Here is a 24,816-nt window from a genome sequence, read left to right on the forward strand (position 1 = left end):
TCCTTGTGTTCTTTAGCCCAAACAAGTCTCTTCTGGTTGTTGCCTGTCCTTAGCAGTGGTTTTCTAGCAGCTATTTTACCATGAAGGCCTGCTGCACAAAGTCTCCTCTTAACAGTTGTTGAAGAGATGTGTCTGCTGCTAGAACTCGTGTGTGGCATTGACCTGGTCTCTAATCTGAGCTGCTGTTAACCTGCGATTTCTGAGGCTGGTGACTCTGATAAACTTATCCTCAGAAGCAGAGGTGGCTCTTGGTCTTCCTTTCCTGGGGCGGTCTTCATGTGAGCCAGTTTCTTTGTAGCGCTGGATGGTTTTTGCAACTGCACTTGGGGACACTTTCAAAGTTTTCCCAATTTTTCGCACTGACTGACCTTCATTTCTTAAAGTAATGATGGCAACTCATTTTTCTCTATGTTGCTGCTTTTTTCTTGCCGCAATACAAATTCTAAGTCTATTCAGTAGAACTATCAGCTGTGTATCCACCAGACTTCTGCATAACACAACTGATGGTCAGTGTGAATGCACAATTTTCATAGTCATGAAAATACAGAAATTTCTTTAAATGAAAAGGTGTCCAAGCCTTTGGTCTGTACTCTGTGTGTGTGTGTGTGTGTGTGTGTGTGTGTGTGTGTGTGTGTGTGTGTGGGTGGTGTTCAGGACTGAGATGCTGATCTTTTAATAGTTTATCAGTACAAGATTAGTGGGAATCTGGCACACACCAGCTGCTATAAGCAGGGCTGTGGAGTCTGTCCATTTTGGTGGTGTCTGTATAAAATGGACTAATTCCTAAAATGTATAATAAACTGGGTACAGTAGTACAATGCAGTATGTTCTGTAAAGTTTTACATTTGAGAAAGTCATGAAATTTCCTATAAATGTTGGTTCTATTCCTGTTCTAAGGATTTAGGCTTTTAGTTGAGCTAAATCTGTGCTGCACTTTATGCACATGCTCAGTAGTGAGGCAGGGCTGTGGAGTCCAGAGTTGGGGAAATTGAGAAGTCTGAGGTTTTGCTTACCGACTCCACAGCCCTGGCTACAAACCGCTGCATAGTGTATGGAGCCACACACTAGTGCTCCACAGTAGTGGCTATTCTCTGGTACTGCAGCCTGGCTTTCATTTACTTGAGTGGGAGCTGAGCTGTAGTGCCAGAGAATGGCCACTACACAGTACCTGGAGTTATGGTGGTTTGGTGATTGCAGGAGTTAGAAACAATGGGAATGTTGGACCCTGAACTGTTCTTAAGAAATAGGCCATCAATATCTCATTCCTAGACACCCTCTAGAGAGGTTGTCCACTAATTTCATATTAATGATCGTTCAGATTGGTCATCAATATAAAATCGTTTGACATCGGGCATCACTACCGATCAGCTGTTATCACGTCTTGGTGTTGGCCAAATGTAAACCAAATGTAAAGGATTGAACTTGACCATTCTATACACTGTTTAGTGGGTACTGCTGATCAGCTGCTATGAGAGAGAATAGGAGCTGGCCTATTTTCACGTTGTACATGGTTTACACATGGCTACCACCACAGGTGATAGCAGTTGGTTGTGGAGGAGATGATTGTCTGACCCCCCACCTACTAAGTGGGAAACTGCAAACTAAAACTATCTTCATATGTTGCATTTTTGCTGCGGTTTTTTTTCTGCAGGCAAAACCTGCTCTCTTGGCAGCAAAGAAGTTGCTTCCAAAAAGCAGGTTTTTGTGGCAATTTTTGCTGCAGATTTCGTGTTTTGTCTACAGTACATGTTTAACCCCTTTCTGACGTGGGGCATATTAATACGTATCTGCGCCCTGAGCATATTGGACCAGAGGCTGTGCTGCACGATCGCCGCCGGGTGTCAGTTGATCGTCACAGCTGACACCCGGTAGTATGTGCTAGGAATGGTCCCACACCGCTCCCAGCACATTAACCCTCGAAGGCAGCATTTCCAGGGCAAGCAGCGGTGAGAGCGCCCCCTCTTACCTCTTTCCGGTGTCTCGTGCTTTGTATGCTGGGTCCGGATAGTTGCCATGGTGACCCAATGTCGTCATGACGACATCCGGGTCACCAGGCATCAGCAAGATAGGTAGATTGTGCACGGAGCACGATCTACCTAGCTTGTGTGTGCAGGGGTTGACAGCCTGCGCAGCATAGGGGATGATGCTTCATCCTTATGCTGTGCAAGCGATCAGACTGCAAAAATGAAAGTCCCATAGTGGGACAAAGTGTAAAAGTTAAAAACAAACAAAAAAATAGTCTGAGTGGAGAAAAAAAAATGTAAAAAAAAATTGTAGAAATATAAAAAAATTAAAAAAATCCAAATGAATAAAAATATACTGTACCCATAGATATTATAATAAAAAAACAATAGTACAGAGATTTGTTATCGCCGCGTCCATAACAAACTGGCCTATAAAACTGTCCCACTAGTTAACCCCTTTAATGAACACGGTGTAACCCCCCTCCCCCCAAATAAAACTGATTTATCATACCGCTGAACAAAAAATGGAGTAAAACGCGATCAAAAAGACTAATGTAAATAAAATTGGTACCACTGAAAACGTCATCTTGTCCCGCTAAAAACAAGTTGCCATACAGCTCCATCAGCTGAAAAGTAAAAGTTATAGCTGCCAGAATAAAGTGATGCAAAATAAATATTTTTTCTATAAAATCATTTTTGCATAAAAGTGGCAAAACATAAACTATATAAATGTGGTACCGCTGTAAACGTACTGACCTAAAGAATAGCGCTGCCTTATCAATTTTACAACACCTGGAATGGCATAAAAAAAACTCAACCCAAAAAAAACAATTTCTGAATTGTTTTTGTTTATTCTGCCTCCCAAAAATCAGACTAGTAAGCGATCTAAAGATGTCACGTGCCCGTAAAAATGGTATGAATAAAAACGTCAACTTGTCCCTCAAAAAACAAGCCTGACTGTCGGCTGAAATATGGAAAAAATTAAAGTTCTCAAAATATGGCGATGCAAAAACTAATCTTTGCAAAAAAAAAAAAAAGGGGTTTTAGTGTGTGACAGCAGTCAATCATAAAAGCCAGATATGAATCTGGTATCGCTGTAATCGCACCGAACCGAAGAATAAAGTTGTCTAATGACTTATACCGCACGAGGAACGGCGTAAAAAATAAACTTTGAGGTTCGTTCACAAACGAAGAGAAGAATTACGGCACCACCTCTGCTCTGTCTAATTTAATTCACCTTCAGTGCAAAAGCTCCCGGATAAATTGTGGTGCATAACCAAGTGAATAATCATAAAACCTTGAGGTTGGGGCTAAGGTTGGGGTTGTATTAGGGTTGGGATTTTTTCAAAAGTAAAGGGAAAAAAAAGACGACGATATGGCGACTAGTGTTGAGCGCAAGTGCTCGCTACTTGAGTTTGCATCGGGTGCTCGGGTGACATGCTAGAGTCTCCGCCCCATATGTTCTGCAGCTCTTATACCGCCAAAAAAAACCTTGCGGGGATTTCCTGCTATGAACGAGCGATTCCCGCATTTTTTTGGGGGTGTCTAACAACCGTGAAACATGTGGGGTGGGGACTCGAGCATGTCACTCGAGCACCCGCGATACTTAGTGCATACCCGAGTACCTGATGCAAACTCAAGTAGCGAGCACTTGCACTCGACTGAGAACTTATTCAATATGATGACCTAATGTTATCAAATTCTGTCGTACCTCTGGGTTAAAAATGCTCACTATACCCCTTGATAAAATGCTTGAAGGGTGTAGTTTCCAAAATGGGGTCACTTGTGGGGGGTTTCAACTGTTTAGGCACATCAGGGGCTCTCCAAACGCAACATAACGTCCGCTCTCTATTCCAGCCAATTTTGCGTTCAAAAAATCACACAGTGCTCCTTCCCTTCTGAACCCTGCCGAGTGCCCAGTGTATTTTCACCACATATAGGGTATCGGAGAAATTGCACAACAGTTTTCCCCTTCTCCCATGACAGCACCACCTGAGAGAGGGTATCCGCCCACCAAGGACAGGAACCTACTGAATAAAAAGGCGGTACCTCTCCTCCGCATCAGTTTTTTTGGTTCCTGTCCCTGATGGGAGCCTCACCAGGTGGTACCTCACGTACCTGGATTATGGACGGTGCGGCCTGGAGGCCGTGGAAGCAGCAGATGGTCCCTGTTCCCAGCCCGTCTGGCTGCTGCCCGGGTCTGCGTGTGGGGAGGAGGTGCTGTTTTCCTTTGGATGCCTCCCCGCGTGCGCCGGGGCCTGCGGCCGGGTCTGCGCCTCGCAAAGATGAACTGAGCGCGCCGGCCGGCAGGTCTTCCGGGCTGCGCACGTGGGGGTCGCGTCGCACCCTCTGACGGAGCGCGCCGGAAGTCCGGGCTGCGCACGCGCGGGGTGCTGACGCGCCCTATCACGGAGTGCGCCGGAAACCGGGTCTGCGCATGCGCGGGTGGGAAGCTGTCATCCCGCTGCAAGCGCGCCGGGTGCCGCTGGGCTGCGCACGCGCAGAGGCAGGTGGATCTGCGGGTAGCGCGCCAGCTGGCTAAAATAAAAAAAAAAAAAGAAAAAGAGAGATGAGCACACTGCCGGAAGGTGAGGAGCCTAAAGGAGGTGGAGCCCTACTGCTTTTAAGGATGGGGAGCAATCAGGATGGCGGTGTCTGCATCCCCGCCATGATGAATGAGGAACCGCAGTCACCTGGGCAGCAGCTGTCACCGCCACAGGAAGTACAGCAGCAGCCACAGCCATCAAAGCAGCGCAAGCAGCTCAAACAAATGGAATGGGAATCTTCCCATCGACAAAGTCATAGCAGTGAGGGGCGTACGAGTTCCGGCAAGACTGGTCAGAAAAGACTTCGTCAGTCCACCTCCGCCAGATGGGAGCCCTCATGTGAACGGCAACCACCGCCTCCGGTACCCTAGTCTGAATGGCAGTGTGGTGAGTGATCTTCGTGAAAGTCTCACCTTGAATAATGTGCTCTTCTCTCTCTCTCTTTTCCTCCTTCTTCTCCTTTTATTTCTTGGGGCAGGAGGCGAAGAAGTGTAGTGCTAAAAATAAAAACAGGGAGTGTGCTTTATGCAAAATCGGTCTTCCCACCTCCTATGCCAAAAACCTATGCTCAGACTGTATTCAGAAAACCATTGCAGAGGAGTCCCCCAGGTTTTCTTTAGAATTAAAGGATCTAATCCAGACAGAGGTCAGAGAGTCTTTAAGAGGCTTAACCTCACTCAAAAAGAAGAAGCGAAAACTAGTTTCTTCAGAATCAGAGGAATCAGTGGAGTCCCGTTTTACGTTAGAACTGCCTTCCTCCTCTAATCACTCCTCATCGTCATCGGAGTCTTCGGATGATAATGGGGGGGGGGGCAGACCTTGTTTTTCGGTTGATAATACTGAGAGACTAGTTAAAGCCGTCAGAGGGACTATGGGTATTACCGATACCAAAGTGCCCAGAACAGTCCAGGATGTTATGTTCGGGGGCTTAGACCAAAGGAGGAGACGCTCATTCCCGGTCAATGACAGGATTAAATCTCTGATAGAAAGGGAATGGAAGAAACCGGAGAGGAAGGGTCAGCTGCCGTCATCCTCCAAGCGGAGGTACCCCTTTGAGGATGAGGATGCGGCTAAATGGGACAAAACCCCTAAGATTGACGTGGCCATTTCAAAATCTTCAAAAAAATCCACTCTGCCCTTTGAGGATTTAGGAGCCTTAAAAGACCCGCTGGATAAAAAAGCGGAGTCCTTCCTTAAGCAAACCTGGGAGTCGTCAGCAGGGGCCCTTAAACCGGCAGTAGCAGCGACCTGCACTGCTAGATCTATGATGATCTGGCTTCAACAATTGGAAGACCAGATCAGGGGGAATGTGTCCAGGGAGAAAATTCTATCAGACCTTCCTCTTGTGCAGGGAGCGGCTGCATTCCTGGCAGATGCATTGGCAGATTCAGTTAGGCTGGCTGCCCGGTCTGCAAACCTCTCTAATGCAGCCCGTAGGGCGCTATGGCTCAAGAGCTGGCCAGGAGATGTGCAGTCAAAGTCTAAACTGTGCTCAATCCCTTGTGAGGGGGACTTCTTGTTCGGCAAAGGTCTAGATGACATCCTAGATAAAGCCGCAGACAAAAAACATGGATTTCCCACGGTGTCTGGTTCCCGATTTAACAGTTCCTTTCGGAAGAGAAAATACAGCCGCAGTAAAGCTCCCAGAGACCAAGGTAGCTGGAAAGACCGAAAGCCGTATAGCAGAGGCTTCATGTTTGGGGGTCCCTCCTCCGAGAATAAGAAAGCCCCTAAGTGACAGTTCCCCCCAGGTGGGAGGAAGATTGTCCCACTTCCTGCCTGCCTGGAAGAAAATTTCATCCAATTCTTGGATCTTAGGGATAATCAGGAGGGGGCTCACACTAGAGTTCAAGAGCAGGCCCAAGAACACTGTCAAAATATCAGCCCCCAGAGGTTTAGTGGAACAGATAGCCTTACAGCAGGAAGTTCTCTCTCTGCTCAGGAAAGGAGTTCTGGTGGAAACACCTGCACCCGAGCAAGGAAGAGGATTCTATTCGACCCTCTTCCTAATAAAGAAGCCGGACGGCTCCTTCAGGACCATTGCGAACTTAAAGAGACTGAACGACCATTTAATCTACAGGCCTTTCAAGATGGAAACAATAAAATCAGCCATAATGATGTTATTTCCGGACTGTTTTATGTGCGTCCTCGATCTGAAGGACGCCTACTACCACGTCCCGATTTTGCCAGATCATCAACAGTTTCTAAGAGTAGCTGTACAATTCGGCAGGCACGTAAGGCATTTTCAGTTCGCAGCTCTTCCCTTTGGCATTTCCATGGCGCCGAGAGTCTTCACAAAAATCATTCTGGAGGTCACAGCGCACTTGAGGGAAAGAGATATTTTAGTCATCCCTTATCTGGACGACTTCTTAGTAGTGGGCAGATCAAGTCAACTCTGTGCTCTAGCCCTGGCGGACGTCATGGCCAGTCTAAGACGCCTAGGTTGGCTGTTAAATCTGGAGAAGTCAAGGCTGGAACCAAAGAGGGTTCAGTCTTTCCTGGGTCTCATTCTGGACTCGGAAAACCAAACCTGTCTTCTGCCAGAGGAAAAGAAACTGAAGATCAGATCCCTAACATCTCAGATTGTCAGCAATCCGACCATCACCCTGAGGAGTGCAATGTCTCTGTTGGGTACAATGACGTCTTGCATTCCGGCGGTTCAGTGGGCCCAGCACCATTCCAGATGTCTTCAACAGGAGATTCTGGCAGCGGACAGGCGGCTCAAAGGTCGCCTGAATGGGAAAATATCTCTTCCAGATGTTGTGATCAACTCCCTGGACTGGTGGACATCTCCGGTCAACCTATCTTTGGGGGTTCCTTGGACCTTCCAGGTGTCGGATACAATTACAACAGACGCAAGTGCGGAAGGTTGGGGAGCTCACCTAAGGGATCGTTCTGTACAAGGCCTCTGGTCGGACAGCGAGACAAGCCTCTCTTCCAACATGAAAGAGCTGTTGGCAGCCAGAAACGCGCTAAAAGAATTCAGTTCTGTTCTTCAGGGTCCTCACGTCAGGATAATGTCAGACAACAGATCAACAGTCGCCTACATCAATCATCAGGGGGGTACCAGGTCTCTCCCTCTGATGTTAATAGCGGATCAGATCTTCAGGTTTGCCGAGAGTCGGCTGGTTACGCTCTCGGCACTGCATATAAAAGGGGAAGAGAACATAAAGGCCGATTTCTTGAGTCGTCACATCTTGAAACAAGGAGAGTGGGAGTTGAATCCAGCCGTTTTTCAGCAGATTGTGGATCGGTGGGGACAGCCCCAGATAGATCTGTTTGCAAACAGACACAATCGGAAGACCGAAACCTTTTGCTCCCTGAATCCAAAAGAGGGGGCGTTTGCGGTGGACGCGCTGCAGATTCAGTGGGATTTCACTCTAGCTTATGCCTTTCCCCCTTTAGTACTGATCCCTACTATCCTGAGGAAGATCCGAGAGGAACGGGCGAGGGTTATATTGATCGCCCCGTTCTGGCCCAAGAGACCATGGTTCACTTGGATGAAGAGAATGTCCCAAGCAGATCCATGGGTTCTTCCGGACATCCCGGATCTCCTCAGGCAGGGCCCAGTCTGTCATCCCCAAAGAGCGGGCCTGCATTTGACGGCTTGGATTTTGAGAGGTCGCCATTGACGCAAAGGGGGTTTTCTCCAGATCTTGTTACTACCCTTCTAGCAAGTAGAAAGCCGATAACAACTAGAATCTATGGTAGAACCTGGGCTAAGTTCTTGTCTACCTCGGGTCAGTCTGCCAAAGGGAGGGTTCCTATTGAGGCCATACTAGAATTCCTCCAGAAGGGGTTAAACATGGGACTAGCCACCAGTACTCTTAAGGTACAGGTATCTGCTCTGGGGGCACTGTATAATTATGACTTGGCAGCAAATAGATGGATCATTAGATTTATTAAAGCCTGTCATAGATCCAGACCTATTCCTGTTCCAAGAATGCCTCCTTGGGACCTTAATTTAGTTCTGGAAGCATTAACCAAACCTCCCTTCGAGCCCTTAGAGAAGGTTTCAGAAAAAATCTTAACTTTAAAGACTGCGCTATTGGTGGCCCTGACATCAGCTCGTAGAGTCAGTGACTTGCACGCACTATCCATTAACCATCCATTCACTCAAGTATGTATGGATAGAGTAATCTTAAGACCAGACCCGGCCTATCTTCCAAAGGTAGCCTCCAAGTTCCATAGGACGCAAGTAATCACTCTCCCTTCCTTCTATCCTAATCCTAGGGATTCTGAGGAATATAAGCTTCACACCTTAGATGTTAGGAGGGTGTTAGTCCAGTATTTGGAAGTGACAAAAGCCTGGAGAAAGAGTGACGCTTTATTTATATCCTTTCAGGGGGCTAGGAAAGGACTTAAGGTTACAAGGGGGACCATAGCTAGATGGGTCAGGGATACTATTACCTTAGCCTACTCTTCTAGCAATCTGCCGGTTCCTGAGAACCTGAAGGCCCATTCCACCAGAGCGGTAGCTGCTTCCTGGGCTGAGAAGGCGGATGTGCCCATCGACATTATATGTAAGGCGGCAACTTGGTCATCCCCTGCTACATTTTACAAACATTACCGTCTTGACCTTTCCTCTTCTACTGATCTGTCCTTTGGTAGAAGGGTGTTGCAAGCGGTGATCCCTCCCTCTGGTATTTAATCTCTATAAATCTCTCAGGTGGTGCTGTCATGGGAGAAGGGGAAAAGATCCTAGTTACTTACCGGTAACGGGATTTTACAGAGCCCATGACAGCACCCTATTAATTCCCTCCCCTTTATCACTGTGGTGTGCACTTTTTTTAAGGTGTTTAGTACATATGTTGAGGTGGTGGTTATGTATTAACCTGTCTTCGGAGGCCCTCTCATGCTCTGAAACAAAAAACTGATGCGGAGGAGAGGTACCGCCTTTTTATTCAGTAGGTTCCTGTCCTTGGTGGGCGGATACCCTCTCTCAGGTGGTGCTGTCATGGGCTCTGTAAAATCCCGTTACCGGTAAGTAACTAGGATCTTTTTGCGGTCCATTTTCTCCTCTTGCCCTTGTGAAAATAAAAAATTTGGGGCTAAAGTAATTTTTGTGGAAAAAGTTTGATTTTTTTTATTTATTTTTTGAACTTCACGGCTCTGTTATAAACTTCTGTGAAGCACCTGGAGGTTCAGGGTGCTCACCACACATCTAGAGACGTTCCTTGAGGGGTGTAGTTTCCAAAATGGGGTCACTTGGGGCTTTCCACTTTTTAGGCACATCAGGGGCTCCCCAAATGCAGCATGGCGTCCGCTAATTATTCAAGCAAATTTTACATTTAAAAAGTCAAATGGCGCTCCTTCCTAACCCTGCCATGTACCCAAACAGTGGTTTTCCCCCACATATTGGATATTGTCGTGCTCAGGAGGAATTTCACAGCAAATTTTGGGGTCCATTTTTTCCCTGATACCCTTGCGAAAATAAAAAAAAAAAATATTGGGGTCTAAAGTAACATTTTTGTGAGGAAAAAAAAGTTAAATGTTAATTTTTTTTTCTTCCACATTCCAAAAATTCCTGCGAAGCACCTGAAGGATTAATAAACTTCTTGAATTTGGTTTTGAACACCTTGGTAGTGCAGTTTTTAGAATGGTGTTACTTTGGGGTATTCTGTCATAAAGGCCCCTCAAAGTCACTTCAAATGTGATGTGGTCCCAAAAACAAAAAAAAAAAGTTTTTGTAAATTTTGTTGGAAAAATAAGAAATAGATGGTCAACTTTTAACTGTGATAAAAAAAAATAAAAAAAAAAATGTTTGTTCCAAAATTATGCTGATGTAAAGAAGACATGTGGGAAATGTTATTTATTAACCTTTTCGCGCCAGAGCCTGTTTTCGCCTTCGTGACCAGGCCAATTTTTTCAATTCTGACCACTGTCACTTTATGAGGTAATAGCTCTGGAACGCTTCAACGGATTTCCCTGATTCTGAGATTGTTTTTTTTTTTTTTGTGACCTCTTGTACTTCATGATAGTAGTAAAATTTCTTCGCCATCACTTGCGTTTATTTTTGAAAAAATTGGAAATTTGGCGAAAATTTAGCAATTTTCAAACTTTAAATTTACATGCCCTTAAATCAGAGCGATATGTCACACAAAATAGTTAATAAATAACATTTCCCACATGTCTATTTTACATCAGCACAATTTTGGAACCAACATTTTTTTTTTTGTTAGGAAGTTCTAAGGGTTAAAAGTTGACCAGTGATTTCTCATTTTTCCAACAAATTTTTCAAAAACTTTTTTTTAGGGACCACATCACATTTGAAGTGACTTTGAGGGGCCTTTATGATAGAAAATACACAAAAGTTACACCATTCTAAAAACTGCACCACTCAAGGTGCTCAAAACCACATTCAAGAAGTTTATTAACCCTTCAGGTGCTTCATGGGAAGTTTTGGAATGTGGAAGAAAACAATGAACATTTAACTTTTTTTCACAAAAATGTTACTTCAGACCCAATTTTTTTATTTTCACAAGGGTAACAGGAAAAAATGGACTTCACAATTTGTAGTGCAATTTCTCCTAACCACGCCGATACCCCATATGTGAGGGAAAACCACTGTTTGGGTGCAGTGCAGGGTTCGGAAGGGAAGGAGCGCCATTAGACTTTTTGAATGTAAAATTTTGTTTGAATAATTAGCAGACGCCATGTCTCATTTGGGGAGCTCCTGATGTGCCTAAACAGTGGAAACCCCCCACAAGTGACACCATTTTGGAAACTAGACCCCTTAGGGAACTTATCTAGATGTGTGGTGAGCACCTTGAACTCCCAGGTGCTTCACAGAAGTTTATAATACTGAGCCGTAAAAATAAAATTTTCACTTTTTTCCCACAAAAATGTTTTTCATAATCTAACTTTGCATTCTCATAAGGGTAACCAGAGAAATTGCACCATGAAATTTGTTGTGCAATTTCTCCTGAGTACGCCCATACCCCATATGTGGGTGAAAACCACTGCTTTGGTGTACGGCAGGGTTCGGAAGAGAAAGGAGCGCTATGCTGACTGGGATAGGTTGCAGACACCATGTCACATTTGAAGAGTCGCTGATATGCTGAAACAGCAGAAACCCTCACAAGTCACCCCATTTTGTAAACTACACCTCTCAAGGAATTCATCTAGGGAAGTAGTGAGTATTTTTTAATTTTTAAATTTATACCATTGGGCAGTGAAGAAAACATAATTATATTTTTACCACAAAAAAAATGTTTTACCCTCAGATTTTACATTTTCACACAGGGCAATGGGTAAAAATGGTGCCGAAATGTCACAATTTTTTCTAAACGTGGCAATACCCCATATGTGGCTGTACCGTACCGCTTAGCCATACGGCGAGAGCCGGGAGGGACGGAGCGCTATTTGACTCTTGGAGAACAAATTATTGTAGAATAGTTTGCAGACTCCATATACACAGCCCCTAGGTGCTAGAAGAGCAGAATCCCCCCTCAAGTGACCCCATTTTGGAAATTATACCCCTTTGGGAATTTACCTACAGGTGTAGTGGTGATTTTGACTCCATGGGTCTATTCCAGAAACAAGCAGCAGTGGATGTTGCTGAGTGAAAATTTCAAACTGCCGTTGAAGTGACCAGTACGCTGTAGTGACCAGTACGTTGTGCCCAGCTCGTGCTTCTGGAGACATGCACCTGTAAATTAGGCAAGCTCTCATCGCTACAGGAATGCCAAACATGTGAACCCTAAATGTAGTTTGAAGGGAGGGAGGCATTTGGATTTGGGAGCATAAAATTTTCTGAATTTCTTTTGAGGGGCAAGGGCCATTTCACTTTTCCAGAGCTTTTCTGCTACCAGTAATTTGGAAGTCCCTTATATTTTTAACAGATAACGGACCTGAGTGGGGACTAGCCTTTTTTTGAGGACTGAGTTGAACCTTTTATTGGGAACATTTTACATAACATTTATCCGGCGCTCTAGGCTGAGCATTTGCATCGGGGTTTCCATCTAAATTTCCAAGTGATGTAATTCAGATGAAACCCCTGCGGGATCCATTCACTATAATGAGGCAGCAGTGTTACTCTGGACTCCGTCTGGCCTCTGTTTAGCGGTGTCCTTTTTTCTTTTTTTTTTTTTTTTTCCTCAGAAGTGCACAAAAATTGTGGCCAACCGCGCTTTTATGCACGCCTTAAAAAACTGACACCGTGGGATCACAGGCCAGAAGGCGTCCACAGTGCCTCCATCTGACTCATTACAGGGAATCTTCCGTCATGGGTTCCGTCTGAATCACGTATTTCAGAGATTTACACGGAAACTCTGGTGTAAGTGCTCAGCGCAGAGCACAGGATAAATGTGAGCAGAGCCTTACTGCTATCTTTGGGAGAAATAATAAACAAATCAGTAGCAGGTGAAGAATTGGTTTTATTTTTTACGCCGTTCCTCGTGTGGTATAAGTGATTAGATTACATTATTCTTCGGGTCTGTGCGATTACAGTGATACCAGATTTATATCGGGTTTTCATGATTGACAGCTGTCACACTAAAAGACGCTTTTTTTTTTTTGCAAAATCTAGTTTTTGCATTGCTATATTTTGAGAGCTATAATTTTTCCATATTTCGGCCGACAGTCATGTGAGGGCTTGTTTTTTGTGAGACGAGTTGACGTTTTTATTGGTACCATTTTTGGGTACATGACCTTTTTTGATCACTTTCGATTCTGTTTTTTGGGAGGTAAAATGAGCAAAAACCAACAATTCAGGAATTGTTTTTTTTTTATGCTATTCTGCGTGTGGTAAAAGTGATAAGGCAGCGTTATTATTCTAGACATGTATTGCATTGCATGAGAGCTCTGCTGACAGTGTAAAACTGTCATTATCTCCTGCTAGACTCAGCTGCAGGCTGAGCCTAGCAGGACACCGTACATGGCAGACCCGGAGGCGGTCATGTGACCCCCTGCTGCCATGACAACGCCAGGTCCTCTCAGACATCGGGGGGGGGGCCATCGGAGAGGTAAGTGGACGACTTCCTCTCACGATCTCTTAAATGCCGCAATCGCTATATATCGCGACGATCTCTTAAATGCTGCAATCGCTATAGATCGCGACATCTAGAAGATAGCAAAAGGTTAACATTATTGGGACCTGATCCAATCAGGTCCCGATGATGTCCGCTGTCAGAGCTGTCGCTCTGCACCGCAGGGCTTGCAGGACCCTGGGGGTCCTGAGCGCTGCGGGACCACCGACCGTTTAGAAACGTCGGCGCTGCACAGAGCCCAGGCAGCGCTGACGTTTATATACAGTGGGCGGTCGGGAAGGGGTTAACTATTTTGTGACCGAACTCTGATTTAAGGGCATGGAAATTCAAAGTTTAAAAATTGCGAAATTTTCACCAAATTTCCGATATTTTTTTTTTTCCCCACAAATAAACGTGAGTCATATTGAAGAAATTTTACCACTATCATGAAGTACAATATGTCACCAAAAAACAACACCCGAATCAGTGGGATCCTTTAAAGCATTCCAGAGTTATTACCTCATAAAGTGACTGTGGTCACAATTGTAAAAATTGGCCTGATCAGTAACATGCAAACCACCCTCGGGGGTAAAGGTTAATAAAGTTAGTTTTATTCACCAAAAATGCAGCAAAAACACAGGGTTGCGTTTTGCACTCTCATTGTTTTCAGTGGTGAATAGCCAAAAAGTTTGAATCTCCTCTTTTTTTCTATTTGTTAAACAGAATGGCATACTGACTAAGGGCTCATTCAGATGTCAGTTTTTCACGTATGAATTCTATCCATGTTTTTCACAGATGGAAACCTTAGCTATAAGGCTGTGTGCCCACGATGCGTTTTTTAAGCGTTTCCGCAGCGGCAAAAATGCTGCGGAAACGCTTAAAAAACGTATGGTAGAAGGCCTGCCATGGTCCCCAATGATAATCCGCATGTGCTGTGCACATGCTGCGGAAATTTCCACTGTGGATTGTCATTGCGGAAAAAAACGCAGCACTACCAATTATTTTGCGGAAGTGCTGCGTTTTCGCTGCCATTGACTTGCATTAGAACGCGCCAATTCCGCAAGACTGCATCTGTACTTGCGTAATTGGCGCATTCTAATGTGCGGATGGTACCCGGGTGTAAAGGAGAGGAGTCTCCTCCACACCCAGGTACCATTAAAAAATCTGTAAAAAAAGAATAAAATAAAAGATAAATATATATTTACCTTCCGGCGGCCCGCGCTGCGCTCCTCCTTGCTTCCCGGCACTTCGCGGTGGATTGGAGGATCTGCGCTGACGTCAGTCATGTGACCGGTCACGCGACGCTGACGTCGGCAGGTCCTTCAATCCACCGCTGCCGGCAAGGGAGAACGGAGTGAGCAGGACACCGGGGGCCTTCGGAGGGTAAGTATACATTTATTTTTTTATTTTTAACCACTCTCTCGGGTCACACTATATAAATCCATGCAGTTTGCATGGATTTATATAGTGTGACCTAGTTGTCACAAGCACTTTCCAAGTAATGCTAAAATAGCTTGGAAAGCGCTTGTCAATCCGCATGCGGAAATGTCAGTGAATAACGCTTCATTTCCGCATGTCCCTAGCAGGAAAACGCATGTACAATTCGCATGCGTTTTTTTTCTGCGAGGGAGATGCAGAAACGCTCAGGAAAAAATCCTGAGCATTTCTGCATCGTGGGCACATAGCCTAACAGTCTATTGGCCACATGTCTGTATACAGTAGCGATCCGCACAGGGAAACAAACATATATCCAATTTTGATTTGAGTCGCAGAATTTGCCACTGCAAGTCTATGAATTAATGAAAATAATCGGGCAGATTTTGCTCGTTCATCGGGTAATTGGTGTTCACTGTAAATGCATGTTAATTTGCCCCTAATGTGTTGATACAAACATTCATTTTTTAGGCTAAGTGCACATGATGCGTATTTGAAGCGGAAATTTCCGCTTCATTTCCGCATGTCCTTTTTCCTGGAAAACGCATGCGGAATTTGTCATGCGTTTTTCGCGCGTAATTCGCGCGTTTTGCACATGCGGAATTGCCTTGCGTTTTCTACTGCATTGTAGATGGCAATTCCGCATGCGTAAACGCACAAAGAATTGACATGCTGCGGAATTTTCCGCACAACAAAACGCTGCGGAAAATTCCGCATCGTGGGCATTACAATTGCGGAATGCCATAGGGGACCATGGCAGAAGGCTAACATGCGTAATTCATGCGTTTACGCTGCGGAATTTTCCGCACAAAATACGCATGAAATACGCATCGTGTGCACATAGCCTTAATGTAATTTTAAGACAGGATTTACAGAGTTCTTTTCCAAAACTTCTCTGGTGTTGAGAAAATACGGTACAATTTTTTGTGTGTGCTGTATTTAGAAAATGGCAAAAGTGAATTATAAAGCCCTTAAGGGAGCGGCCAATTTTTTTTTTTTTTTTTTTCCCTCTCCTCTTCCAAGAGCCATAATTTTTTTTTTTTTTTCTTTTATATTGACATGGCTGTATGCGGATGCTTCCATCTTGCTAACCTTACCCCACTGGCCCAACATATAAAGAATACGGGACATTGTTGTCACATGAAGTGTACAACCAGTAGTTGCCAGAAATTCCTGCAGCTCTTTTAAAAGGGTTGCCTAGTTTATCGCAAAAACCTGTAATCACTGTATTCTCACATTGCACTGCGGGGATTCTAAGGACTTTTTTTTTTTTTTTTGTCTGAAATGCATAGGAACATTGTTTGGATTTATTGTGAGTGCTAGCTTTTACTATATGGAATACATTTTTTTTTTCAATATTTTAATCAAGAATCTGCTGGAAAAAAAATTCTATTTTTTATTCATGTCTAGTCAGAATGTGGCTGGGAGTATGCATATTGCAGCTGCCACCGGAGAATACTCACAGCGTATGCTTTGTGAATTCACAAGTCTGCAGTCAGTGACTGCAGATTTTTGTAAAAAACCTGGAGAACCCTTTTAATGTTGCAGTAGGCCACTAAGGCCACTAAGCTGTCTATCATTCAGTCAAGTTTTCTTTTTCTGTTAATCATTTTTTGAGGGATGTCCAGCTCTAGGTAATGGCACTGTTGAGCTAAATTAAAGCCACTTAATGACAGTCTTCAGTATTCCATGGTATATCTAATGTTGGAAATGTTTTTGTACCCTTCTCATAACTCGGGGCTGGGGAACCTCAGGCACGCAGGCCGTTTACAGCACTCAATGAATTTTTATTCAGCCCCGGGACCACAGTGCTTGGCCAGCAGCTGTAATTTGACGGCTGACAGCCCATTAATTTCTTCTCGCTCTGTGCACATGCAGTGTTGACTACTGAACACTGAGGCGCTTGCAATTAAAGGGTATGTCCTGATACCAGTGTCAGGACATACTTCGTGGGCGGAGTTCATGTGCGGGTTGTACGGCCCTCGAAGGATGGTATAAATATCCAAATGGTCCTTGGCTGAAAAAATTATTCCTCACCTTTGGCCTAACTGATAACTTCCAACAATGAAACAATGAGATCTCTTTGCTTTGTTGTAAGGCGATGCCAGAGCATGGCTCTAAGAAATTGTCAGGAAAATTCTACTAGAACAGCTAAACCTTTACAGTTAATCAGAATCCCTTTCAACTGCGTACTGACTATTTATGCAACCACATTTTAGCTTTATTTTTAGTTCCCCCTAAGTTTGTGATGCTGTTTTTACCCCTCAAGCTCTTTGAACCATGCTCTTCTTGGGCATCAGATTGTTGGTGTATCCTGCAAAAATTACTAAGGGTTCTGTAATTTTTTTTTCTTATTAGTCAGTCAGCTGTTCATGTGGTAACTGCTAACTAATCAGGTGATCTTATACAGCAGCTATTGTGACAGCGCAGGGGCTAATGCAAGCCTTACAATGTGCACTGTGTACTAGAGTATCTAACACTGCCTTGCGCATGCACACATAGTATTGGACTTTATTCAGAGGTAAGCTATTAAAAGTAAGGGGATACCTGTATAGAAGCTGAAGCAGTGCCTTTTCATCTCTAGTAGCATCAGGTCACTACAATCATTCTCCTCTTTGGCTTCTGTGCAGATATTAGTGAATTTAGACTGAATAATCATTGAAGAATGTAAGGGTGAGGAGAGGACTCTGATCATTGGGTTATGTGCCCACGATGCAGAAATGAAGCAGACATTTTCCTGATCATTTCTGCATCTCATAGGCAGAAAAAACGAATGCGGATTTTACATGTGTTTTTTTCTGCCAGGGAGAAGCGTTTAAGGCTGGGTGCCCACGTAGCGTTTTTTCAAGCGTTTATGCTGCGGAATTTCCGCAGCGGAAACGCTTGTGAAACGCTAGGTAATCCGCACCCCATGGTCCCCAAGGGGATTCCGCATGTTCTATGCACATGCTGCGGATTTTTCCGCAGCGTTTATGCTGCGTACAAAAATCCGCAGCATGTCATTTAATTTTGCGGAAGCGCAGCGGAACTCCCGCCATTGACTTGCATAGAAACCGCAACTGTACATTTGTACAAGCGGCTTCTATGCGTCTCTATGTGCGGATGGTGCCCAGTTCTGGAGGAGAGGAGACTCTCATCCAGACCTGGGTACCATTGTACCTGTAAAAAAAGAATAAAATAACAAAGTTTATACTCACCTTTCCGAAGACTTTTCTCTGAATGCCGGCATCGCTTGAGGACCTGCGGTGACGTCACCGCTCTGTCTCGCGATATGCCGGCAGCCGGGAACCAGACAGGAACAAGCGCTGCAGCACACGCCGGGGCCTCGGGGGTGAGTATAGCTTTATTTGTTTTAATTTTTACGGTTCACACTGTATAAATCCATGCCGTTTGCATGGATTTATATAGTGTGACCTAGTTGTCAAGCACTTTCCAAGTGATGCTATCGCCTGGAAAGCGCTTGTCAATCTGCATGCGGAAACGCATGTGAATCCGCATGTGTTCTGCAGGAAAAACGCATGCACAATCTGCATGCGTTTTTTCTGCCAGGGAAATGCAGAAATGCTGCAGAAATTTTCTGCTTCATTTCTGCATCGTGGGCACATAGCCTAAGTGTTTGCATGCATTTCCGCATGTGTTTTTTCAAGCGCTTTTCCAAGTGATTTTGAGCATCACCTGGAAAAGTGATTGACGAGTCGGTCACACATTATAAATTCATGCAACTGGCATGGATTTATATTGTGTGACCAACTTATGCTGCTTTAAATGCTGCATCAATGGTTAAAAAAAAACAAAAAAAAAACATACTTGCCTCTCCGGTGGCCCCCGGTCTCCTTCTCTGGAGGCGTCCTCGGTGTCCCGCGGTGTTCTGAAAGGACCTGCGCTGACGTCGTTTAGTCATGTGATGGTCATGCGACGATCACCTTTCAGGACGCCGAGGACAGAGGATGCCACCGGAAAGCTAAGTATAATCTTTTTTTTTTATTATTTTACTTTTTTTCACGTTTTAATCCTGTTTTTTTTATTTTTTTTATTTTATTTTTTTTTTTTTTTTTTTACTAATGGTACCCGGGTCTGGAGGAGTCTCCTCTTCTCCAGACCCGGGTACCATCCGCACATTGAACTGCATGTGTACATGCGGATGTTATGCAGTTCAATGCAAGTCAGTGGCGGCAATTTTGCCGCGTTTACGCACAAGAAATGGTTGTGCTGCGGATTTTTTTCCGCAATGATAATCCGCAGCTGAAATTTCCGCAGCATGTGCATAGCACATGCGGATTATCATTGGGAAACATGGCAGACAACTTAACATGCGTTTTCGCGGCGGAAACGCGTTAAATCCGCATTGTGGGCACACAACATTGCTGTAGAGAAGACCTTTTTCGTTAAAATTATATATTGCAATGTTTCTCATGTTTGCCTTGTGCTATTGATTTATGGGAAGCTGTTTCATAATTGTAGGTGCATTTTAACTATAATTGTTTAGCAAATTCTACTTCTGTGGGTATGTTCACACATGATGTATTTTCTGAGGAATTTCCAGATTTCATGAACTCTCACCCACACTGATAATGTAATGTACTGAATTTTCTTTTCTCTAAGAAAAGGGACAGAAAATAAGCAGAACTGAGTGAACAATCCTAGATAGTGTATCTACGTGCTGTAGATTTTGTTGCAAAAATGTTGATTTCTTTAATTCTGTTCATTTTAATGGGATAGGTGCAGAAATTTCTGCAACAATATTTGCAGCGTGTGAATTTACCTTATTGACATGCTTTTGGCACAATTTTTGCAAATTTCTCTCTTCTAGTACCCTGCCAGTTTTATACCAGATTCAATGGCTGACATAATTTGAATTTCATATGCATAGTAGACTAAAGAGAAGATGCTTGATCATCATAATTAGGTGGCGTTTATACAAGCAAGGTCTCCATTGGGAGTAGTGTAGGAAAACAATACAACCTGTCACATGATTCATGATGCCTGAACTACCTGCATTATGTCTGTCTTGGAAATTCCGTGGGAACACATTATGTTCTAGATTCCCTTAAATCCACCCACATAAAGAGTAACCGTTTTAATTTTCATTTTACAAATCCATAGTACATGTAAAAATAAGTAACTTTGTAATATATTTTATCAGAGAAATCTGCTCTCCCCCCAGACTGATCGATCATTATCAAAATTCTCAATTTACGGGTAAAATCTGTATTCAGTGAAGACACTTTCTCCTTTCCCATTACTGAGGACAGTTACTAATTCATGTTGAGCGAACGTTCTCGGATAACGTGTTATCTGAGTATCTTGGGCATGCTTGAATATGTTCAAGTTCCAACGACTGCATGTTTAGCGGCGGTAGACACACAACACATGAAGGGATTACCTTTTTGGCCGGGAGTATGCATAACATATCCTCCAGTCCCTTGTCTTAAACCGGCAAATTCCCGCAGTACACAGTGGGTTCGCTGGGGAAGGGGAGGGATTCATAAGTCTGCAGACTTATCGATTTGGACCGGACAACCCCTTTAATCTGAAATTCTCAGTTTCAGTGAAAACTTAAAGGCCTACTCATCAAGGTGGTTGCAGTGGTTTTCTGATGTAAAACCATTTGAAATGTCACAGTTGCGCCAAAAATTTGTGACACTTTGCATTTTCGCACCAGTCTCGATTAGCTCCGCCAAAGTGGGTGAAGCATAAGCGGAGCCTAATGGCACACCACAATTTCATCAAAAGTTACACCACTTTAATTAGAAATGTTACTTTGGACACTGACTGGAATATCCTTTATGGCGGGGTGCATACCACTGAGATTCGCCAAATTCATTAGTTGCCGTTCGCCTCTTAAAAAATTTGGAATGTTTTACCCTACCACACCACTTTATTAAGATTGGAATGTACAACATCAGTCCTAATGATTCGACTCACTAGTTTGAAAAGCTGGTCAGAGACTAGACTAATCCGGTGCAGCCATTTCCCGCTTACCCCCTTTGCGTTGTCCCATGTAATTGGCAGGTCACTCCCTGTGTGCACACACGGGAAATACTTGTTATAAACTATAGCAGTGCGGAGAGAAAACAGCCAGGGGCCTCACTGGACGAGTATCTAGATTACCCTGCTGTTTTTTCTTTTTTTTTTTTAAATTATCTTCTCTGAAACGCCAGAACGTTAAACGAGAAAAATAACCTAATGCTGCCATTGGTTTGGACAGCATCTATCGTGTGCAAAGTTCCCTTTTTATCAGGGTCCCTGTAAATATGCTGCTGCAGGAAGGACTGAGTACCTGTGCAGAATTTCTTTTCTAGAATCAGTTATTAAATGATTATTGATAATTTTTCATGCAGACATAATTGTTTCTTGGATAGCTGGTGCTCTTATATTTATGCAGTTTTCTATTTTCAGACTGTTTTTATTTGAGAAAAATGTCTTTTCATGCTACAAACAATTCAGTTAGTACCGTTTTCAGTTTAGATTCTAAATTATCTATTTTCTCCGTTTACCAGGTAACGGAATTAAATGAACCCCTCTCAAATGAAGAAAGAAACTTATTGTCTGTTGCGTACAAGAATGTTGTTGGAGCACGTAGATCTTCCTGGAGGGTAATAAGTAGTATTGAGCAGAAAACCTCTGCTGATGGCAATGAGAAAAAAATCGAGATGGTGCGTGCCTATCGTGAAAAAATTGAAAAGGAATTGGAAGCGGTATGCCAAGATGTACTAAGCCTTTTGGATAATTTCCTTATTAAAAATTGCAGTGAAACACAGTATGAAAGCAAAGTGTTTTATCTGAAAATGAAGGGAGATTATTATCGATACCTAGCAGAGGTAGCGACGGGAGAAAAGCGAGCGGCAGTTGTTGAATCTTCAGAGAAGGCATACAGTGAAGCCCATGAGATCAGCAAGGAACACATGCAGCCCACTCATCCCATTAGGCTTGGTTTGGCTCTTAACTACTCTGTGTTCTACTATGAGATACAAAATGCACCAGAACAGGCTTGCCATCTCGCCAAGACAGCATTTGATGATGCCATTGCAGAGCTGGATACCCTGAATGAGGACTCCTACAAGGACTCTACACTTATCATGCAACTCCTACGTGACAACCTAACACTCTGGACAAGTGACCAGCAAGATGACGATGGAGGAGAAGGCAACAATTAAGACCTTTTGGACTGGCAGCCGCACGCTGATGCTACTACCGCAGTCTTTATTTTTTTTCCCACAAGTGGGGGGGTTGAGGGTGGGGGAGGGTTAAGGAAGGGACAACCTCCCCAGGGAAAGACCCTACCACCTGTCTTTGATTGCCTCTTCGACATTTTGCCAAAACACCACGAGTGGAAAGTTAGACTGGCTGTGCTAGTATGGAATGGCAGCCAAACACTGGCACATGGACTGTTCTGTAGTTAATAAAAGTGGAGCTGTTTTTAATTTTAAGTTATCGCTAGACATATTTAGAAAGAGATTTAAGAGTAGGAATAACTTGAATGGAATGCCTTTTTAAATAGTTTTGTGGTTCCAGTAAGTTATTTTATATTTATATTCTTAGCTGTAAGCACGTCTTGCCATTCATGCTGCAGTATATGCATATTTATTTAATGTGGGTTGTGAACTTCGTGCACTGCACGTACTTACAACATGATATACATCTAATACTTTAGTCACTGCCTGCCAGTATTCATGCTAATGTATTCCACGGTTTAACAGGAAAAATTGCCGGTACTTTAGCATTTTTTTTATCTGTCTTATTTGTCAGTCTATAAATTCCCTATTCTAACATATGAAATCATGCTATTGCATAAAATAAGGAAAACATTTCATGAGATACAATGGAATTTAGTATAATTTGGGATTTTCGCCTAGTAAAAGTCTATTTTAATTAATCTTGAACTGCCGCAGATTAAGTATTGTTTCAAATGTTCTTTGAACAACTTCCCTTCAGAATACAATCCTGTTGTATATCGAGCAATTGGGTTCAGATATTAAACTGAAGGTAAGGAAATGGTAAAAATTCATATGAAATATAATTATTTATTTTAAATTGTTAGCAATGCACGATATTCTGATTCAAATCTGAATTCTGGGTATGATGAAACTGAAATAGTTTTAAAAAAAGTAAATTAATTGTGACTCTACCCTCGCTATGAAGTGGTGCATTTTATCATGCATAAGTCTGTTGGCATATGTTTCAATAGAGAATTCCTAATTTCCTGACTGGTTCGATAAGTGCAACCAAAGTTCTAAACGTTCTAGTTTGGAAGTATATATATGGAACAGTATAGAAAGATTTCTTTTAAGATTTCATGACTTTTCTAGAAGCCATAGGTAATTACAAAGCTGTGGTCATTGTAGAATGTTTCTTGCTTAGTATAGCGATGCTAAATTGGTATGTTCTTAGCCTGAATTGGAGGCAAATTGGTAGAAGAATTCTATGTTCTTAAGACAGCAAGTGGAATATTTTCCCCCCACCACTGTCCAGTGATCAGTGTTAAATTTGTGTCCAGCATCAAAGTAATTTACTGGAATTACATGAACTATTTTAGTTGTTTTTTTATTTTCTTGGCTGCTATAAAACCTTGAAGATCCTAAGAGGGCTCCGAAGCTAAGAATGATGAACAGGTTCGAAGCAGCATTTTATTTTTATTTTCTAAATTGCACTTGCCTATATAACAGTTTCTCCAATGAAATTACTACCGCTGCATTAATCTCAATACAATATTGTGCATGCTAGTGTTGTATTTCTATAACGTAGCTTGAAATGAAATTATACAGTAGATGTTATGTATTCCTATGGCAAGCAAACTCGTCTTCAATTTTATTGCCTTTATTTTCAAGAAGCAAAAAACAATGTTCTCCATTGGAAAGGGAGTGTTTAAAGGGTAGACCATGGTCTACAGAGCTGTAATAGTTAAATATTGATATGTAATGGACTTTGCTATTGTGACATGCAAATATATAATTTTGAACTTAAAAGAAAAAAATGTAAAAAAAAATGAAAAATGAAAAAAATATATAAAAATTGGATGGTTGGGGCGTGGGAGGGATCATAAACACCAGTTTTAGCCTAACCTCAGTGTCTGGTGTTAGTCATGGTGAAATTCTAATTATTAATGTGTAGGAATATTACTGTTTTTGAATAAGCCTTTGTTTGTGCTTCTTTGTCATCGTAATGCAGTGAATTATTTAAGGTCTGATAAGTGAATTGTCATTTTTACCTTTTCACTTTGTTTTTAAACACTCCGTGTTTCAGTTCAAACATTTTTCCCCATTTTTTTCTTTTTCCTCAGCACATGGACCATTTCTAGCAGTTTTCCTCAGTGATGGAATATCATGAATGTGATTCATTATGTAACTGTCGCACATTGAGCAAATAAACTTACAAATCTGATGTGGGTGCTGCTTAAAAGATGTGTGGTGTGTTTGTTTTTTTCTTGGCTCCTTCCTCTTTGATCTTCTGATTCAGAACAGGAAAAAAACTGGTATTAGAACTTCATCAAGGAGATCGAAGATCAAGTGAAAGGTCCTTGGGAAGGAGGTGAGCTGTCATGTTTGATAGTTGGATCCTGTGTTATCTGCTGTATATGGAGATGTTACCTTTCATTGTAATTCCATCTGATGAACCTGCTGTAAAGTTCACTGTATGGGTCTAGCTTTATGCCAGGTGGCCCTTGTGAAAACTGCATGATTGCAAATCTTTTTTTTTTTTACCTCTTCCCAATTTTCGTTTTTGTAATTTTTTATTTTTTTTCATTTCAAATGGACTGTTTGTAATTTTGAACAGCATGCCGATCGCTGCAGTCTTCCCTGATTGGAGCAGGCTCTGCTTCTGAGCCCCCTCCAAAGTCCCTGTCACACTCTGATGTAAGCGTCAAGAGGTTAAATATAGATTGTGATCTGGAATATGGAAAAT

The 24,816-nt window shown here is 42.9% G+C and overlaps 1 protein-coding gene across 1 annotated transcript in view; it reads left to right on the top strand.

Annotated features, from left to right (window-relative positions):
- Positions 1 to 24,312, top strand: part of YWHAG (tyrosine 3-monooxygenase/tryptophan 5-monooxygenase activation protein gamma) — a 56,097-nt gene extending 31,785 nt beyond the window's left edge. Inside the window, exon 2 of the mRNA XM_073665423.1 lies at positions 21,414 to 24,312. Coding sequence (XP_073521524.1) covers positions 21,414 to 22,070 — 657 coding nt within the window. The 3' untranslated portion in view covers positions 22,071 to 24,312. The remainder of the gene's footprint in view (positions 1 to 21,413) is intronic.
- The last annotated feature ends 504 nt before the right edge of the window (positions 24,313 to 24,816 follow it).

This window comes from Phyllobates terribilis, unplaced genomic scaffold (genome assembly GCF_046119375.1).
Source record: "Phyllobates terribilis strain yellow unplaced genomic scaffold, ASM4611937v1 Scaffold_2__4_contigs__length_985480577, whole genome shotgun sequence".
Lineage (NCBI taxonomy): Eukaryota > Metazoa > Chordata > Amphibia > Anura > Dendrobatidae > Phyllobates > Phyllobates terribilis.